Source organism: Vidua chalybeata, chromosome 13 (genome assembly GCF_026979565.1).
Source record: "Vidua chalybeata isolate OUT-0048 chromosome 13, bVidCha1 merged haplotype, whole genome shotgun sequence".
NCBI classification, from domain to species: Eukaryota; Metazoa; Chordata; class Aves; order Passeriformes; family Viduidae; genus Vidua; species Vidua chalybeata.
Window position 1 is genome coordinate 20013233 of NC_071542.1, and position 20540 is coordinate 20033772.

The window sequence follows — 20540 nt, forward strand, 5'->3', positions numbered from 1 at the left end:
GAGGCATGGGGAGGTGGGAAACGAGTCACGACAGGACCAGGGAGTTCCCCCAGCATCTGAGGGGTCCTGCAGCAGCTCCTGAGGAGGCCACAGAGCTGCTCCAAGGGCTGGAGCCCCTCTGGAGCCAGGCTGGGAGAGCTGGGAACATTCACCTGGAGAAAGGAACGACCCACGGAGAGCTCAGAGCCCCTTGCAGGGCCTGGAGGGGCTCCAGGAGAGCTGGAGAGGGACTGGGGACAAGGGATGCAGGAGACAAGGAATGGCTTCATAGCGGAAAAGTGGAGACTTGGGTGGGATACTGGGCAGGAATTGTCCCCTGTGAGGGTGGTGAGGCCCCGACACAGGTGGCACAGGTTGCCTAGAGCAGCTGGGAGAGCTGGGAATGTTCACCTGGAGAAAGGAACGACCCACGGAGAGCTCAGAGCCCCTTGCAGGGCCTGGAGGGGCTCCAGGAGAGCTGGAGAGGGACTGGGGACAAGGGATGCAGGAGACAAGGAATGGCTTCATAGCGGAAAAGTGGAGACTTGGGTGGGATACTGGGCAGGAATTGTCCCCTGTGAGGGTGGTGAGGCCCCGACACAGGTGGCACAGGTTGCCTAGAGCAGCTGCATCCCTGGAAGTATCCAAATCCAGCTGGGAGCACCCTGGTGCCATTTCCAACCCTCTCCTCCCTTCCAAGCGACCCAGCCCAGCACCGCGGCCGCAGGAGCAGCCGCCCTCCCTCTCACCTCTGTGGTCCAGGTCGTGGTGGTTCTTCTCATCCTTGACTGCCAGGTGTGCCTGGCTGCCCAGGGCGCCCAGCGCCAGCAGCCCCGAGCTGGTGCCGGTGACCGGCGGGATCCCGGGCGGCTGGAGCCCCGAGGGGTGCGGCGGCAGCTGGACCGGGGGCCCGTGCGCGGCGTGCGAGAGGTGCTGAGCCTGGAGCTGCTGCTGCTGCAACGAAAGCACCAGTGAGCCGGGCGGGGGCCACCGGGACGGGAACGGGAAGGGAACGGCCCCGGGAAGGGAACGGCCCCGGCCACGCCGGGGGAGCGGCCCCCGCTGGATGATGCCTGGAAGGAAGAGGTTAGCAGGAGAGCAGAGGTGCCCAGGGATGCGCCCAGGACGTGGCAGGGTTCCCCGGGATAATCCCGAGTTCCCTGGGATAACCCCGAGTTCCCCAGGATAACCCCCAAGTTCCCTGGGATAATCCCGAGTTCCCTGGGATAACCCCAAGTTCCCCGGGATAATCCCGAGTTCCCCGGGATAACCCGAGTTCCCCGGGATAACCCCAAGTTCCCTGGGATAATCCCGAGTTCCCTGGGATAACCCCAAGTTCCCCGGGATAACCCCAAGTTCCCCGGGATAACCCCGAGTTCTCCGGGATAATCCCGAGTTCTCCGGGATAACCCCAAGTTCCCTGGGATAACCCCCAGGTTCCCTGGGATAATCCCGAGTTCCCCAGGATAATCCCGAGTTCCCCGGAACGCTCGTCCCCAAGGACAGGGTTAGTTTGGCTTTTCCAGCAGTGAAAGGAAAAAAAAAAAAAAACCCCAAGAATCCCACTCAGGAGGCAGAGAGGCTCCATGGCTGGAGGGGCAGCAGCTAAACCAGTCAGAGAGGGAAAATTCCAGCACCCAGGAGCCTCCCAGCCAGTTGTGCTCATTTGCTCAGGAGCAGCTTCCAGGTGCTTCATGGGGAGAGGAGAATTCCACACCATGTCCTGGTCCCATCCCAGGATGCTGCTGCTCCCAGCCCCTTTGTGACACCAGTGGGCACCCCTGGCACTGGATAAACCCTGCAGGGATCCTGCATTCCCACCACGGGGTTGGACATTCCCGCATTCCCCGGAGCTGCAGCCCAGCCAGGATGGCACAGAGCCCCCAGCTGCTCCCAGGGATTTTTTTTTTTGGGAGTGAGCTGCAGCCATCCCAGCACTCCTCCAGCCATGGGAGATTCACTGCCCAGCCCAGCTGAGCTGGAAAAAGCTGAACCATAGCTCTGGGGAGAGAAGGGAAAACCAGGCACATCCCCTGCTTCAAACAATCTCGGGAGAAAAGCAGCTGGAATCCACGGAGCCGCTTCCGAGAGCCCCCCAGGCCTGCCCTGGTCCAGCCAGGAGGGTCTTGGAGCTGCTGCCCCTGCCTGCAGCCAGAGCCCCTCCAGCAGCATCCCAGGGAAATCCCATTTGGGCATCTGAGCACAACGGGAATCACGGGCTGGGGACCCCCGGAGCCCCCCCCCAGGTCCCCACAAACAGCCTGGATCAGGATTTGTCCCAGGGCACAACGAGGGGCAGGGATGGACAGCAGGAGCTGCTGGCACAAGGGCCAGCCCAAAGGACACCCCCAGGAACACAACAAAGCACCCCCGGGGATGGAGGGCACCCCAAAACAGCCCTGGGGATGGAGGGCTCCCCAAAACAGCCATGGGGATGGAGGGCACCCCAAAACAACAGCCATGGGGATGGAGGGCACCTCAAAACAGCCATGGGGATGGAGAGCTCCCCAAACAACAGCCATGGGGATGGAGGGCACCCCAAAACAGCCATGGGGATGGAGGGTTCCCCAAAACAACAGCCATGGGGATGGAGGGCACCCCAAAACAGCCCTGGGGATGGAGGGCACCCCAAAACAGCCCTGGGGATGGAGGGCACCTCAAAACAACAGCCATGGGGATGGAGGGCACCCCAAAACAACAGCCATGGGGATGGAGGGCACCCCAAAACAACAGCCATGGGGATGGAGGGTTCCCCAAAACAGCCATGGGGATGGAGGGCACCCCAAAACAGCCCTGGGGATGGAGGGCACCCCAAACAACAGCCATGGGGATGGAGGGCTCCCCAAAACACCCCCGGGGATGGAGGGCTCCCCAAAACACCCCCGGGGATGGAGGGCTCCCCAAACAACAGCCATGGGGATGGAGGGCACCCCAAACAACAGCCATGGGGATGGAGGGCTCCCCAAAACAGCCATGGGGATGGAGGGCACCCCAAACAACAGCCATGGGGATGGAGGGCACCCCAAAACAGCCCTGGGGATGGAGGGCACCCCAAACAACAGCCATGGGGATGGAGGGCTCCCCAAAACACCCCCGGGGATGGAGGGCTCCCCAAAACACCCCCAGGGATGGAGGGCTCCCCAAAACACCCCCGGGGATGGAGGGCTCCCCAAAACACCCCCAGGGATGGAGGGCTCCCCAAAACACCCCCGGGGATGGAGGGCTCCCCAAAACACCCCCGGGGATGGAGGGCTCCGTCCGTGTTGCCACCAGCTCCATCAAGGCAAGCCCCAGCACATCTTGCCCAGAGCTGCAGAAGGTGCTCCCAGCTGCCCCTGGATCCCTGGCAGTGCCAGGCTGGAGCAGCCTGGGGCAGTGGGAGGTGTCCCTGCCATGGCAGGGGTGGCACTGGCCGGGCTTTAAGGTCCTTCCAACCCAAAGCATTCCATGATTCCAGGATCAGTTTCCCCACATCAAGTCCAAGTTTTGGGGGGGACAGCTCCGGCCCATTCCCGAGGGAAGGACCCGTTTTGGGCAGCAGAAGGTGACGTCCTGTCCCACTCCATGGACACAGCAGGATGGAGCCAGCCCTGGCTGGGTCACCCAGCCCTTCCAGAGCTGCTTTCTCATCCCTGTGGGATGGAGAGGGAAATCCCCATCCAGAAGAAGATTCCAGGTGGGAGCTGAGGGCAGAGGCTGCAGCCCCAGGCACAGGAGATCCATGGAAGCAGCTCCAAGATCCCAGCTGCAGCAGCAGCCACACGGAGGCCTCTGCTGCAGGAAATCCATAAATCCCCGAGCTCTCCAAAAGCAGGAGCTGGTTCTGCCAGCAGGATGGGGAAGCATCCTCAGGGTGGACATTCCAGAGTGTCCCCAGACCAGGACATGGAGCTGAGGTCGGTCCCTCGGCAGCTCCTCAGTGCCAGGATCAATCCTCTGGCACCAAAACAAATGGAACAGATCCTCAGGGCTCTTCCCGATCCCAATTTCACAGGATTTCCACCCACTTGAGGGAGAGGCAGGGCTGGCCATTGTAGCAGAGCATCATCCCAGAGAACGGCCCCAGGTGGTTTTCCAGCACCTCCAACCATTCCCACATTCTGGGAGCTCTCCCTTGGTGCCCATCCCTGGAACACACCAAGATCCAGCGGTTTATCCTCAGCCATCCCCAGCTTCCAGAAAGATCTGCACGCTGTAACTCATCCCAGCAGCTTGCCACCCAAAAAAAGGGACGTGGCCTCGTGGAACAGCAGCACTCCAATTCCCAGGATGTGGATGGCAATTCCAACCCTGGAATAGCCCAGGGGACGGCACAGCCCCACCATGCAGCAGCATCACGGGGAGGAGAATCAGCACCTGGAGTTGCTCCAGCAGAGAAGAAAAAAAAAAAAACTGGGATTTCTTCCTGGTTTTTAGGCTGCCAACAGATAAATCCATCCACGGGCTCGGTGAGCTGCAGGAACAGCCCCTCGCAGGACGTGGGAACCAGGATCAGGACACATCCCTGGTGGCCCACAGCATCTCCAGGCGGGTTTGGTTTCCTCCCCTCTGGCAGTGGAGAGCAGAATCCGTGTGGGACACCCCGAAGCCTCGTCCCCGTGTCAGCCAAGATCCCAAAGCAGGGCTGCAGAGCTCCATCCGTGTCCCAGGGCAGGTCATTCCCGTGGCAAGGAGAGCAGGGTGAGCCAAGGAGCTGGGGCTCATCCCAGGGTGGTGCTGCAGAATTCCCAGGCTCCCAGCGCGCCATCCTTCCTGCACATCCCTCGGGAACAACGTCCTGGAGGCTCCCAGGAGGGGCACAAACCCCACAGGTCCTGCTTGCCCCGAGTGTCCCCTGCTGGAAAGGTCCCTCCCCTCCCATCCCTTATCCCAACCCTGGAAATCCTGTGTTCCAACAGCACCACCGGGTGAGGGCTTGCTGCAGCAGCCCAGGGATGGGGAGGCTCTTTGGGAACCCCAAATCCCCCTGCCCAGGGACCGAGGTCCTGCTGGACAAGTGACACACACAGGACAAGGATTTGGAGCAGCATTCCGGGATGGTGGAGTGACCGAGCCCATCCACAAGTCGGATCCCTCAGGATGCTGCACTGGGGCTCCGACTGAATTCCAGCACCAGCTGGGCTCCTCCTGGGCTGGCAGGACCCCGGCAGGGAGCGATGTCCCCAGAGTCCCAAAAAACAGCAGGCTGGGGAGGGAGGGAGAGAGGGAGGGATAACAATCCTGCAGAGCCAGCCCGGGGCAGCACCCACGGAGCTCCTGGGGTTGCTCACCCACCCTGAGATGGGGACACGGGAAGAGGTTCTGAATTTGGGAGGAAGGCTGGCAAAGGAGTGTCTGCTGGTGGAGTGGCTTTAATTGGATTATGTCCATCACGCTCCATGCCTTTGTTCCCGATTTAATGGTTCAGCACTTCAGTTCAGCGCCGGCGTTAAATTTAGTGACGGAGTTTAATCATTTCCAGGGCTACAACCAAATCAAGGCTCCATTTCAGCCCAGCCTCGAGCGCAGGAGCTGCGAGACAATGGCCCAGATGCATAAAATTACCAGTTCTTGACCTCAAAAGGGGCAAAAAAAAGAGCTTTGCACCGTTTGTGGTGGGGTTTGGGTGGTGCAGCACCTGCACCGAGGTGCTGGGGCAGGCTGGGGACAGTGGGGCCAGCCAGGGCTGGAGCCCAGGGACACTGGGACGACCCCAGTGCTGAGCAAACCAAGCCAGGGACGTGTCCATGTGGGCAACCCTACAAAAACAACCTGCTGAGGGGCAGGGCAAGACACCAAATCCTCTGCATTTGGGGACTCGGGCTGGAGCTGCCACCCAAACCAGCCCCACGCTCTGGGAGGAGCCTGGAACCATCTCTAAAAACCATGGCAGGCCATGGGATCACCATCCCCTCCTGCCATGGGATCACCATCCCCCTCCTGCCATGGGATCACCATCCCCCTCCTGCCATGGGATCACCATCCCCTCCTGCCATGGGATCACCATCCCCTCCTGCCATGGGATCACCATCCCCTCCTGCCATGGGATCACCATCCCCCTCCTGCCATGGGATCACCATCCCCCTCCTGCCATGGGATCACCATCCTCTCCTGCCATGGGATCATCCCCTCCTGCCATGGGATCATCCCCTCCTGCCATGGGATCACCATCCCCTCCTGCCATGGGATCACCATCCCCTCCTGCCATGGGATCACCATCCCCTCCTGCCATGGGATCATCCTCTCCTGCCATGGGATCACCATCCTCTCCTGCCATGGGATCACCATCCCCTCCTGCCACGGGATCACCATCCCCTCCTGCCATGGGATCACCATCCCCCTCCTGCCATGGGATCACCATCCCCTCCTGCCATGGGATCATCCCCTCCTGCCATGGGATCACCATCCCCTCCTGCCATGGGATCACCATCCCCTCCTGCCATGGGATCACCATCCCCTCCTGCCATGGGATCATCCCCTCCTGCCATGGGATCACCATCCTCTCCTGCCATGGGATCACCATCCTCTCCTGCCATGGGATCATCCCCCTCCTGCCATGGGATCACCATCCCCTCCTGCCATGGGATCACCATCCCCTCCTGCCATGGGATCACCATCCCCTCCTGCCATGGGATCACCATCCTCTCCTGCCATGGGATCACCATCCTCTCCTGCCATGGGATCATCCCCCTCCTGCCATGGGATCACCATCCTCTCCTGCCATGGGATCACCATCCCTTCCTGCCATGGGATCACCATCCCCTCCTGCCATGGGATCACCATCCCTTCCTGCCATGGGATCACCATCCCCTCCTGCCATGGGATCACCATCCCCCTCCTGCCAGCAGCCACCCTACAGTAACCGACCGCTCCCTGCGCAGAGGGGAGGAAAAAAAGGCAAAATCCTCTGGATTTTCTGCTCTGGGAAGCTCTGGAGCAGGTGCAGGAGCACGGAGCCACCACCCAAAGCTGCTCCCCATCTCTGGACAAGCCATGGAAGGCCAGCTGCTGCCAGCACCGTGTCCCTCCCTCCTGTGATTCCCACTGGGAGCTTGTCAGGGAAGCAATTAAAGGGCTGGGCTGGCTGGGAATGACAGCAGGGCCTCGCTGTGACCCAGGGAAGCAATTATCCAGGGAATGGGGGTCACGGGCCTCCTCATCCCCCTTAATTGAATTCCAGTATCTGCCACCTCCAGCAGCTCCTGCTCCGTCCCCAGCCCACCCCAAACGGGTGAGGAGCAGCAGGAGGGTGCAGCGTCACCCCAAAGCTCAGCTCCCATTCCTGGGGCACTTCCCAAGTGGCACCAGCCCCACCACGAGGGATCCGGCTGCTGCCTCATTCCCAAAAATCAGAGGAGCCCGGAGCACCATTCCACAGTGGGCAACACTCATAAAATACAGGAAAATGGAGGAAGAGCAAGTTAGACACAGAGAATTATAGAGATCCGTGAAGCCTAAGAAGTGTAAATAGTCATTAAAAAAATTAAAATCATTATAAATGAGTATTTTCTGGGAAACAAAGCCAGAGGAGCTCTGGAGCCACCTGGCCAGGACGTGGATTGGGAATTCCGACGTCCCGGGGTTTGCTGCAGGATCAAGGCAGTGACAGCAATTCCAGAAACGATTTAAATTGTTAATTTGCAATCAGAAACGCCTCAGTCTGTGCAGGGGAAAGGGTCAATGCATGGAACAACAACTCCGCCGAGGGCACAGCACATTCCACACCAACAGCCCGGCAGAGACAAGCCTGGCCTCAGGGGCTGCGGGAGGCTCCCATCCCAAATCTCCCCAGGAACATCCCACTGGAATCCTGGAGCTGCCAGGGAGGCAGCAGCTCCCAGCCCTGTCCTGCTGGGGGCCGGATCGGGGCGGTTTTGGGGTTTTGGGACAGCCAGGAGCTGTGGGATCGGGGCGGTTTTGGGGTTTTGGGACAGCCAGGAGCTGTGGGATCGGGGCGGTTTTGGGGTTTTGGGACAGCCAGGAGCTGTGGGATCGGGGCGGTTTTGGGGTTTTGGGACAGCCAGGAGCTGTGGGATCGGGGCGGTTTTGGGGTTTTGGGATGGCCGGGGACTGGGAGCCGCCCTGTGTGCCCTCCTGAGCGCAGGGTTGCCTCTGGATATGGTAAATGATAGGAATAAAAGGGGAATACACACGGTGAGAGGCAGATTGGGAAGTCCACGTACCCCGATGATAGCATTCAACTCCGTCATTGTCACTTGCTTGGCACGTTCAACAGCCTGGGCCACCTGCTGTTGGTGCTGTGGGGACACAGGGCCCGGGTCAGCCACAGCCCAGGACCCCCCCAGGCACAGTCCCCCCTCTTTTGGGCCCTATTTTGCCTGGTTTTCCCAAGATTTTTGCCCTGTTTTGTGTGCAGCAGCCCGGGGGCACTTGCCAGGGAAAAGGGGAAGCCCCTCGCAGCTTTTTTGGGCTCAGTGCAGCCCCCCAAGCTGAGCAGATCCCCTGCTCTGCCCATCCCAAGGGTTTTCCAGCACTCAGGCAGGATTTAAATCCCATTTCTCACATTCCCCCCCTGCCAGGGACCCAGTACTGCCTGCGAGGGAGGGGAAACCCCTGGGAGAAGCCACACTCCCTCCAAGAGGGTGTGGAAAAGTCCTTACCTCTTGTGACAGAAAAGGCATGATCTGGGCTAAAATGGTGTTCAGTCTTTTAGCAATTTCTGTCTGAAAAAAGGGAAGAAGGAAAAGCAAGAGTCAGCACCCGGCAGCCTCCCACGGGTGGCACGAGGCTTCCTGGCAGCAGCGCTGTGTCCCCTCCCATCCCTTCCCAAAATCCCCTCTCTGTCCTTTCCCAAAATCCCCTCTCTGTCCTTTCCCAAAACCCCCTCTCTGTCCCCTCCCAAAACCCCCTCTCTGTCCCCTCCCAAAACCCCCTCTCTGTCCCCTCCCAAAACCCCCTCTCTGTCCCCTCCCAAAATCCCCTCTCTGTCCCCTCTCCCTGTCCTTTCCCAAAATCCCCTCCCTGTCCTTTCCCAAAATCCCCTCTCTGTCCTTTCCCAAAATCCCCTCTCTGTCCCCTCCCAAAATCCCCTCCCTGTCCCTTCCCCCTTTCCTTTCCCAAAATCCCCTCTCTGTCCTTTCCCAAAACCCCCTCTCTGTCCTCTCCGAAAATCCCATCCCTGTCCCTTCCCCCTTTCCTTTCCCAAAATCCCCTCTCTGTCCCCTCCTCAAATTTCCTCACTGTCCCCTCTCCCTGACCCTTCCCAAAATCCCCTCCCTGTCCCCTCCCAGCCCTGCCCAGGGAAGCAGAGACACTTCCCTGCTTCCCTGGGACACTTCCACCCCCTTCCCACCACGGGATGAGTGTCCTGGAGCAGCCTGGCTCCACACCAGCCTGGAAACAGCCAGGCTCATCCCAGGAAATCCAGGTTTTGGTGGTGCCTCCATCTCCTCCCGCTCCCAGGGCTGCAGCGAGGGTTTGGATTCTCCAAAACCAAAGCCACCAGCCCTGTGCAGGGAGCTGAGTCCTCAGCAGGGCTGGGGGCTCTGCTCTGCCCCCTGCCCACGGGTGGCATTCCCTTTGCCAGCCTCACATCCCGCTCTGGGAACAGCCTGGCTGCACCAACACCCGCCAGCTGCACCTTGAGGGGTTCACTGGAGGAAAAACCCCAAAGGACCCTTGCTGGGATGGCTGGGACACGCTGCTCCTGCTACAGGAACAACCCAACAAGCACCACCAGCATTCCCAGGGACACCACAAGCAAGGAGACACCGGGAAAATCCTGATCTGCTCCAGCCTGGAGCCACCCTCGTGGAGGGAACAACCCCACAGACCCCAGAGCTCCGGGTCCTGCTCCAAGAGGTCCCCATGGGCTGCAAAGCCACGGGAACATTCCTGGCCATCCTCTTCTCCAGAAGCATTCCCAGAGATTGGGCTGTTCCTCATGCTTTCCGTAGGAATTAGCTCTGTGGAAGCTCCCAGAGATGCTCCTGGTGTCCCTCTCCAGGGATAATCCTGGTGGGATGGCCATGTCCCTCTCCAGGGATAATCCTGGTGGGATGGCCATGTCCCTCTCCAGGGATAATCCTGGTGGGATGGCCGTGTCCCACCCCAGGGATAATCCTGGTGGGATGGCCGTGTCCCACCTCAGGGATAATCCTGGTGGGATGGCCGTGTCCCACCCCAGGGATAATCCTGGTGGGATGGCCGTGTCCCACCCCAGGGATAATCCTGGTGGGATGGCCGTGTCCCACCTCAGGGATGCTCCTGGTGGGATGGCCGTGTCTCACCCCAGGGATGCTCCTGGTGGGATGGCCATGTCCCTCTCCAGGGATAATCCTGGTGGGATGGCCGTGTCCCTCTCCAGGGATAATCCTGGTGGGATGGCCGTGTCCCACCCCAGGGATAATCCTGGTGGGATGGCCGTGTCCCACCCCAGGGATGCTCCTGGTGGGATGGCCGTGTCCCTCTCCAGGGATAATCCTGGAGGGATGGCCGTGTCCCACCCCAGGGATGCTCCTGGCAGTTTGGCCGTGTCCCACCCCAGGGATGCTCCTGGTGGGATGGCCGTGTCCCTCTCCAGGGATAATCCTGGAGGGATGGCCGTGTCCCACCCCAGGGATGCTCCTGGCAGTTTGGCCGTGTCCCACCCCAGGGATGCTCCTGGTGGGATGGCCGTGTCTCACCCCAGGGATGCTCCTGGTGGGATGGCCGTGTCTCACCCCAGGGATAATCCTGGTGGGATGGCCGTGTCCCACCTCAGGGATGCTCCTGGTGGGATGGCCGTGTCCCTCTCCAGGGATAATCCTGGAGGGATGGCCGTGTCCCTCTCCAGGGATAATCCTGGAGGGATGGCCGTGTCCCTCTCCAGGGATAATCCTGGTGGGATGGCCGTGTCCCTCTCCAGGGATGCTCCTGGTGGGATGGCCGTGTCCCACCCCAGGGATAATCCTGGTGGGATGGCCGTGTCCCACCTCAGGGATGTTCCTGGTGGGATGGCCGTGTCCCTCTCCAGGGATAATCCTGGAGGGATGGCCGTGTCCTGGCTCCCAGGGGTTAACTCCGGCTGCTCCTGGCCAAGGCAGCTGTGAAAACAGCTCCAGCTCCAAGTCAAACACGGCCGAGCGGCCGCGAGGATCCAGCGCCACAACAATGGCCGGAGCCGAGCGCTGGCACGGAATCAAACGCCCCGAAATTCCTTCCGCCAGCCCCAGCAGCTCGTTATCAACAACACAAGTGATTAACCGGGAGAGCTCCGGCCTCCTGCTGGCAGGGAGCCTCCTTCCCGGGACAGCCACAGCCACCCCCTGCTCCCAAACCCCGCTGTGCTCCCCAAATCACCCCAAATCCACCCCGCTGATCCCACAGCTCAGCTCCCTGGGACAGGTCCTACAGCACCTCTGGGTTTTAAGCCCAGCCAAAGCAAAGGAGCCCTCAGCTCCACCTGCTCTCAAGCACCCCAAGGAAGATCCCCAAAGATCCTAATCTGGAGGAGAAATCCCGATGGACACCCAGCCCTTGCTGCTCCTGCTACACAAACAACCCAACAAGCACCACCAGCATTCCCAGCAGCACCACAAGCAAGGAGACACCGGGAAAATCCTGACCTGCCCCAGCCTGGAGCCACCCTCGTGGAGGGAACAACCCCACAGACCCCAGAGCTCCGGGTCCTGCTCCAAGAGGTCCCCACAGAGCTCCCCACGGGCTGCAAAGGCACAGGAACATTCCCGGCCATCCTCTTCTCCAGAAGCACTCCCGGTGATTGGGTTTCACCTGATGCTTTTCTTAGCAATTCCAGAGGCAGGGAACGTGCTGGCACACCGTGCCAAGGCAGGGACGGCTGGAAGTGACCACAGCTTGGACTCAGGTACCCTGGCCACAGCCACCAAGTCACCAGGATCATCTGGCCCTGAGCGTGAGGACGCAGAGATCCAGCCAGGGATCACGGAATACTGGAATGGTTTGGTTGGAAGGGACTTCAAAGCTCATCCAGTTCCACTCCCTGCACCTTCTAGGAGCCCAGGTTGCTCCAGCCTGGCTTTGGACACTTCCAGGAATGGGGCAGTCACAGGCACCAGCATCCCAGCCCCCTCCCAGGGGAGGATTCCTTCCTATCCCTGCCCTGGGCAGGGGGAAGCCACTCCCCGTGTCCCACCAGCACAGGGACACTTTGCTCTGGTGGCCCCTGTCCCCAGCAGCAGGCTCTGGCCAGCACAGCACCCAGGGCAGGTTTTCAGCACCCAGCACTCCCACAGCACCCAGGCTGGAAGCTCCAAGGGCCGAGCCCAGCCCCGGCGCCGTGGCCGGAGCAGCCGGGCTGGCACCAAGAGTGCCACCAGCCCCCGTGGTGCCACCGCCGTGCCCCGCCACGGGAAAAGCTCCTTCCAGGCTTTTCTGGCACTGGCACTTTGATCAGATTATATTTAGCTGCAGCTCCATTAAAGATTTATTCCTCCAGCTCCAGCCCTTGGAGGCGGGATGCGGCGAGCGCGGCCGCAGCTCCAGGAGCTCTGCCCCGGCAGCTCCCTGATCCACAACAAATCTGATCCACGTTTGAGGAGGGAACAGCGGGGCCAGCACCAGCTTTCCCTGGGCTGCATCCTGGAAAAACACAGCATCCAGCCAGGCTGGTTCCATGGAGCAGGAAGGGAAGGAGCTGGGTTTTCCCCGGACAGCCCTGACCAGCAGCACACGTGATGCTTCCACCTTTAAATGCAAAACTTCCAAGCAAGATGTGAAGCCAAACTCCCCGTTCCACACAGAAAGAGACTTCCCACGTGGGATCCGGCGAGCACAGAGATATTGGATGTCCAAAATATTATGTTTACAACCGTGAGGTTTCCTGTGAACACGAGATTCGACAGTCTTTAAATATTTGCTCACTTTCCCTTTTCTCATTCCCTGGCACATTAAACTCCAGTCGTCCCCATTAAAACTTTAACCGGGAGGGAAAGGGATTCTCTGGAACACTGGGAACAGAGGAGGGCTCCATGCCTGACACCTTCCCCCTTCACAGGGCTCATCCCCCACCTCGCCCAGAGCCCCCGAGCCCTACCTCGAGCTGCTCCTGCCAAGGAAAGCCTCCATTCCCACGGCGGGTTGCCATGGCAATCCCAGCTCTGCATCCCCTTCTGCTGCCCTGCACCTTCCCTGGACCAGGGCGGATCAAACACCCGGAGAGGCTCCCAAACATCAGTCCTGGGATACTCCTGGCTGTTAGAAAGGGCAAGGAGTCGGGAGAAGCTGCGATCCCGACTAATCCCCCCCTCGCTCTGTGCCCCTGCCAGGAATCTGCCCTGCTCCCTCCCGGCGTGGGGTTTCAGCGAAACCAGAGAAAACATCTGCACCGGTGATAAATCAACACCGGGAGCACTTGGCCCCGGCTGAGGCTCCTGTCACCTGCTCTTAAAATGGCCAGAGCCACCAGCAGCATCCGAAGCACTTGGGGACACGGGGAGCTGCTGCTGGCACTGCCGGGAGCTGGGATGGGCTCGCAGAGGCAGCAGCTCGGTGTTAAATAGCTGGGGCTGGCTCTGCCCCACAGCTCCCTGCCCTCCCATCCCTACACCTGGATGGGGCAGAGGGAATTTAAAAATAACCCCCCGGATGTCAGTCATGGGAGAGGCAGAGCAGCCCTAAAACTGACCCGAAAAATGAGAGTGCAGAGCTCCCAGCTGGATCCAGGGTCTGGGGTGGACACCCCAGACAGGGCTCCTTGTGCCAAATTGTCTCAGCTTTGGATGCCCAGGAGGCAAACGGGAGCTGCAGGGATGTGCCAGCCCCGGGGTGACCCCCCAGATGGATCCCAGCATCCCCCCATGGCACAGGGCAGGACACAGATCCCTCCTGGGAGGATGGAGTTGCCTGCAGGAACCAGCCCCACAGGCATTATTCAGCATCCTAAAAAGCCCTGCACAGGGCACCCCCCAAAAAAAACCCCAGACGTGCAGAGAACACCCCAAAACACCCCGCACAGGACAACCCCAAAACACCCTGCACACGTCACACACCCCTCAATCTGTCCCCCAGATGGAAAATGTTCTCCACGGGGAAGGGAATCCCACCAGGCCATGGCAGGTGGTGTCTCAGCACAGATTTTGGGCCACACCAGCCCCAAGTCCAGCCTGCCCTTGCTGCTGGGTGCATGCAGCAGGATGAGGGATGGGGAGAAGGTGCTGAACAGTGCAAAACACCCCAAAACATCCCTACTAATATCCTCAAATCCAGGAATCTCCAGAGGTGAGGGGGGACACCAGGATTATCCTGCACAGACACCCCACCAATCCCAGTCGCAAGGCCCCAACCTTCTGGTCCCCTCCAAAGCACGGCTCCCTCCAGGCACGCCCCGTGGTGATTTCCCAAAGGCTCTGCGCCCCACAGCCCCCTCCAGATCCCCCCCAAAACCAAAGCCTCCTCCCCGCGCAGGAGGAGGAGTAAATCACACGAGGCGTGAAGCACCAGCAGCATTTGTTGAAACCAGGATATTGTCTCTTTAAGCACATGAAAATCAGGCCCTTGAGCAGTGTGGTTCTCACTCGGGCGCACAATTATGGGTACTTTCAGCTGTCTACCACTATTTCAAGTGCTCTCTCCAAGCGGGCTGTCAATGGCATGTTGAAAGCTATTTGTGGCTGCTATCGTTATTAGCAAAGTGGAGAGCCTGGCTGATGAGAATTAAATTCAGGGCGGGGGTGTGGAGGGGCAGGGCACAACCCCTCATTAGGGAATTACCACCAGCAATGGGGTAAAGCTTGCAGAGAGCCCCAAAACTCAGCCAGGAGGCCCCAAAACTCAGCCAGGAGGCCCCAAAACTCAGCCAGGGAAGACAGAATTCCCTTCTGCCTTGGGAGTGCTGAGAGCACAGCTCACAAATTACTCGGCTTCTGAAGTATTTAGCAAATTATTACCTGGCACTCCTTGCTAACGAGCACGACAGAAAGGATATTGTGTTCCTAGAATATTCTGGAAACACACACACACACAAAAAGCTGCCTCTCTTCGCTGGAAGTGTTGAGGGGGGTTTAGGTTTGTTCCAAGCATTAGGCAGGAAAACAAGAAGTGCTTCTGTGAAGCGTTCTCAGCCATAACAAGAAATCAAAGGCACACAAAGGTTCTGTCCTCCGAGGTGTCCCGTTTCCCCACGCAAAATGAGTTTTCCTTTTGGAATGGTTATTGCCCTCGGCGATTATCCACGGAGATCTGCACAGAAACAATGCACGGCCGACAGGGGAAGGGAAGTTTCTTTTGGAAAAATCAATTAACCCGACAAAAAAAAAAAAAAAAAAAAGTTCTGTCGGGGTTTCAAAAGAAAACTCCTGATTGGAGTCGGGTTTAGGAAAGCTGAGCCCGGGGAAGGAGTTGAGTTCAGCAGGAAGACTGATGTAAGGAGCAATTCACTGCAACCGACTGGGGAATCACTTCCTAAATATTTCCTTGCATATGGAGTTGTTTATGAAACTCCATTTTTTTTTTCCCTAATGAGAAACAAAACGAGAAGAAGGGGGGGGGGGAAGGAAAAAAAAAAAAAAAAACACCAAACCCCAACCCCACACGCAGCCACATATGCACACACTTAATATTCAGCGTGGAAGAGATAATCTGTTATATAAGCCCACAGACAGACAATCCCCTTTTGCTTAAAGATGAAGTATCCATCAATGTTTGTCTGGAGCAGATGTAATCACAAGCAGTCAAGTCTGGAGGGCAGGACACTGCATGAATAATTCAAGCACTTCAGTCTACTTGATTGTGTGCAGATAAACACAAGTCAACCGCTAAACAGGTCAGCTGATAAACTTGTTTGTTCAGGACCAGCCACCCTCAGCCAGATGCCGGCAGGACCACGCCGCAATTAGCGGGATGCCTTGCGGGATGCCCGGCGGGGGGGATGCTGCGCCAGGGATGCCTTTCGGGGGATGCTGCGGCCCCAAAGAATTGGGGGGGGAAAACCCTCCCCGGGCGCCCGCTGCGGTCCGGCGCTCCCCAATTTTTCGCCTGCAAGCGCAGCTTTGTTCGCTCCCTCCGCGCTGCTGTCAATTAAAAGGAGGAGACGGCTCCAGCTTCCCCCCAAGTTCCCGGCAGCGGGCACGCAGCAGATGTCACCGGGAAGCGCCCGGGCAGGCACGGGATGCTGCTGGAATCGCTCGCAAAGCAGGGGCCACGCTGGGCCTTCCTGGGCTGCCGCCACCGGGAACGACCGGGACGAGCAGGGACCGAAGCAGAGCGGGAATTCTGCGGCTCCGAGACCCCCGCGGCACACACGGAGGAGGGGCCGCTCCATCCGCACCTCCCCGCGCCGCCAAAGCTCGGGATGCACCCACGGAGAAGGGGGAAAACGCTTGGGGAACGTCTTGGGAAGGGCATCTCCCAGCGAGGGAACCAACCCGGCACCCTGGGGCATCATTCCAGCATCTCCCAACGAGGGAACCAGCATCTCCCACCCTGGGGCATCATTCCAGCATCTCCCAACGAGGGAACCAGCATCTCCCACCCTGGGACATCATTCCAGCATCTCCCAGTGAGGGGGCCAACATCTCCCATCCTGGGGCATCATTCCAGCATCTCCCAACGAGGGGACCAGCATCTCCCATCCTGGGGCATCATTCCAGCATCTCCCAGTGAGGGGACCAACATCTCCCATCCTGGGGCATCATTCCAGCATCTCCCAGTGAGGGGACCAACATCTCCCATCCTGGGGCATCATTCCAGCATCTCCCAGTGAGGGGGCCAACATCTCCCATCCTGGGGCATCATTCCAGCATCTCCCAACGAGGGAACCAGCATCTCCCATCCTGGGACATCATTCCAGCATCTCCCAGCAAGGGAACCAACCCAGCATCCCAGGCCATCATTCCAGCACCGAGCAGAACCGTCCAACACGCAGCAGCCAGGTAGGAAGAGGAGACCCTCTGCCCCAAAAGCCTGGGCTGGGGTCACCCCAGTCCCCCCCACGCCACCCCAAGAGCCCCGCGGGTGTTGCCGCAGGCTCCGTGTCCCTCTGGCCGCACCAAAGCCGTGCCCCTCCTCGCAGGAGGCCGGGCCTACCGCACAATCCCCAATTTCGGGGTGTCCCCGAGCACCCCAGCACCAACCGGGCCGAGTTCCCCCGAGCCCGGGGGGTCCCCGCAGCCGCCGGGCCGGGCAGCGGCCCCCCGAGCGGGAAGCGGGGATTATCTGCGTGGAAGGAGATATTTATAAAAAAAAAAACTGAAGACTAAGCAGGAATTATTTTCGCTGCCCCGTGACTACGGCGCAGAAAGGCGAGGCGAATTCAGAGACGCTGCTTTGCATCTCATCAGCGCCCTGCGAGCCTCCGAGGAGGAGGAGGGCGATGCCGCTATTAAGCCAAACCACTTCGGAGCTGAATGGGGCTGATTTGCGAGCGGCAAAGTTGATGTCAACTTCTATCTGCCCTAAGTTCTTAATTAGAACTCCTTCTAAAACCAGTAAGCAGCAGCAGCACAAATAATCAGGTCTAATCTCAATAATAACTTTATTCCTTTAAGTTTTACCATCATGTGCGCAGCCTTTAGGCTCTTTAGCGATAATCTTATCAAGGTAGCACACCACATTCTGCTGGGGCCTTCTCTATTTTTTTTTCCTTCAGGCAAGTTACACATTAGAGAAGACTGGAAGGGAGGGAAAAAAAAAAAAAAAAAAAAAGCGCCAACAAAACCCCAACCAGCCCCAAACATTGCTTCATTTCCCAGATGCAAAGACAACTCCGTGACATTGAGCAACGCACGGTGAGCTCCGGAGATAATTCCCTGCTCGGTCTCACGCTCGGGCAGGGCCGGGAGCAGGGGATGACCTTACAAACAGCCCTGTTGTACCCACAACACGAGCAGAGGCCAGCGCAGCCCCTATCAGTGTTTTCCAAGCCTTGGGAACGCGCTATTCCAGGTATTGACCTCCCAGCACGGGAGGCGAGGCTGTTCTCGCCTCTTTGCATAAACACTCTGCCTTAAAAACCGAAATTCCTCGTGAATATCGACAAAATAACCCCACCGAGTGCCATCAACCTGCGGCTGCCAATTTAACAGCCGGGCCACGGGATCCCACCTGGAGTCACATCCCTGCCTCCAGCACTTATTCCCTATTTAGTGCAATCAGGGCCGATTTTACCTCAGGTGGAGGAAAAGGGCAACAGGAGATCAATCAATCACAACTTCCCCCCTCGAAATTACTCACCTGTTTGTGCATTTCAATATTCAAACCGTACGACATTTCGTAGTACTGGGGAAGGAGAGCCAAAAAAAAAAAAAAAAAAAAAAAAAAAAACATAAATAAATTCAATTAAACACGAGAGCCAAGGAGAATTTGAATTCCATTCACAGAAGGTATTTGCATAAGGTCATTACCAAAAAGCATCCTGGGCAAAACTGGGCTTAAAGCACGGGTAGCCAAGGAAATTACACCTTATAATAAGCAGATGTTTATGGGTTTAACTGGCAGGCACTTAACGAGGGGACACTCCTTTTGACTCCTGTTTTCTCCTCCTAAGCTACTTAGAAAAACAAAGAGGCGCAGAGCTGGGTGACAGGCGTCTGCTCAGCCCTGGCAGAACAGGTACAGCCCGGAGTCTGGCCAAAAATCCAGCTTCTCACCGGGGGGGGCGGATTTGTTCCCCCCCCCAGGGACCAGGGGAGCGGCCGGGAAAGGGGGTGGGGGGTGCTGGCTCCTGCCAAACCCAGCAGAAAACCCCAACGAGCCCACCCGGGGTTCGTTTAGCTTAAAGAAAAAAAAAAAAAAAAAAAAAAAAAAAAAAAAAAAGGAGCGTTTTGAGGCAACAAAAGTGCCCATTTCCCTCGGGAAGGATGAACGCGAGGCGGGGTGGGTGGGGAGGAGCTGGGATGGCTCCCGGGTGGCCTCGGGGCGAGCAAGGGGGGGACCCCCACCAGCATCGGGGATCCCCCCCCGACCCCGAGCTCGCCCCTCCAGCCCCCCCCCGAGGGCACAGGACCGCGCCAAAGGGGTTAACAGGAAACTTGGGATCGCGCTTCCAGCCTCTGGGGCTCGCAGCGCCGGGCACCGCCGCCCCCCCGGCCCGGGGGTCTCCGGGCAGGCAGTGCCCGTGCCGGTGAGGGGGGGGGGTCCCCCGGTTTTCCCTCCCCCCCGGCCCGTTCGCAGGCTCGCAGCTAATGACATTTGCAGGCTGATCCGAAATCTGATTAAAGTCTCTCACCATAACGTAATGGCGCTGCATTTCGGTCTTCTCGTTCGCCAGCTTGTCATACTCCACTTTGAGGCTGGGGGGGGCGGAGAGCGCACGGTGAGACCCCGCAGAACCGGGAAAAGGGGAGGTGGGGGGGGGGGGGGGTGGCGGCCGGGGGTCCCCCCGCGGGCTCACCTGTGGTACTGAGCCTGCAGGAACTGGAACTCGTCCTTGATCCGGTCGCAGGACTCGGCCACGGTGAATTTGAAGCCCGGTTGGCCCGGCTGGTGCGGAGCCTGCGGGAAGCGGCCGCGGGGGTTACCGGGGTGGGGTGGGGGGGGGGGGGCAGACGGAAGGAGGGGAGCGGGGGGCGCGGGCCGGGGCTACCGGGACTCACCGGGTGCCGGCCCTGGGGGTACATGGCCGGGCTGGGGCGCGGTCACTGGAAGCAGCCGCGCCGAGCCTCGCTACGGCGATCGCGACGTGCGGAGCTGCCGCTGCTGCCCGCCGGCCTCGGAGCGCTCCCGGAGAGGCCGAGAACTGAACAAAGGGACGAGAGGAAAGTCCGTGCGGGGGGCGGAGGAGGGAGGGCGGAGGGGGTTGGGGGGGGGGGGGGGGGAGAAAAGCGGGCCCGGCCGGTTCCCCCCCGCACGTTTTCCCCCCCCGCCGCCCCACCACCCAACCCAACGCCGGCCCCGCACCGCCGGGGAGGCGCCCGCGGAGCCGAGCCCAGCCCCGCAGCGCCGGGGCCAGGTGCCGACCCCCCCCCCCCCCCCCCCCCCCCCCCCCCGGCCCGCCCCGGCCGCCGCGCTCCGCGGGCCTCCGCTTCCTCACCCCCCCCCCCCCCCCCTCCTCCTCCTCCTCCTTCCGGCACTCGCTGGCGGAAAAAAAAAAAAAATAAAAAAAAAAAATTTTAAAAAAGGAGAAAAATCAAACCGATCACCCACCTCCTTTCCCCCCCCCCCCCTCCCCGGAAAAAAAAAAAAAAATTAAGGAGGGAAAAAAAAAAAAAATAGATCAAAAAGCCACAGCGACAACAACAACAACGCGGCGGCGGGAGGAGGCTCCCGCGGTATTCCTGCGGCCGGGAGAAGGGGAAGCAAAGCCAGGAACTAACGCCGGAGCACGACGGCCATGGAGGAGAGGAGGAGGGGGAGGAAGGCCGTACACATCCGACTTCCCGGGCGCCGCGGACATAAGCGAGGTGCGAGCGGGTCCCCCCGCCCGGGGGGGGGGCGGCCGTTCAGCTGCGTCCAGCCGGGATCGCCGTAACTCCGGGAGCCATCGCGGAGCGGAGCGGGGCAGCGGCGCCCGAGCACGCGGTGCCGCCACAGCGCCCGGGCGGAGCGGGGCGGCGGGCGGGGGGACAAAACCCGGGCGGCCTCGCCGCCGCCGGCCAATGGGAGAGCGCCGCGCCCACGTGGGGCCGCCGCCGGCGGGCGCCGATTGGCCGGCGCCGGCGCGACGT

The 20540-nt window shown here is 59.8% G+C and overlaps 1 protein-coding gene across 1 annotated transcript in view; it reads right to left on the reverse strand.

Moving 5' to 3' along the window:
- The window catches only part of TLE3 (TLE family member 3, transcriptional corepressor), a 35377-nt gene extending 14837 nt beyond the window's left edge, over window positions 1-20540 (reverse strand). The window contains 8 exon segments of the mRNA XM_053954344.1: window positions 729-933; window positions 8142-8216; window positions 8580-8642; window positions 18109-18153; window positions 19103-19166; window positions 19268-19368; window positions 19470-19612; window positions 20190-20540. Coding sequence (XP_053810319.1) covers window positions 729-933; window positions 8142-8216; window positions 8580-8642; window positions 18109-18153; window positions 19103-19166; window positions 19268-19368; window positions 19470-19493 — 577 coding nt within the window. The 5' untranslated portion in view covers window positions 19494-19612; window positions 20190-20540.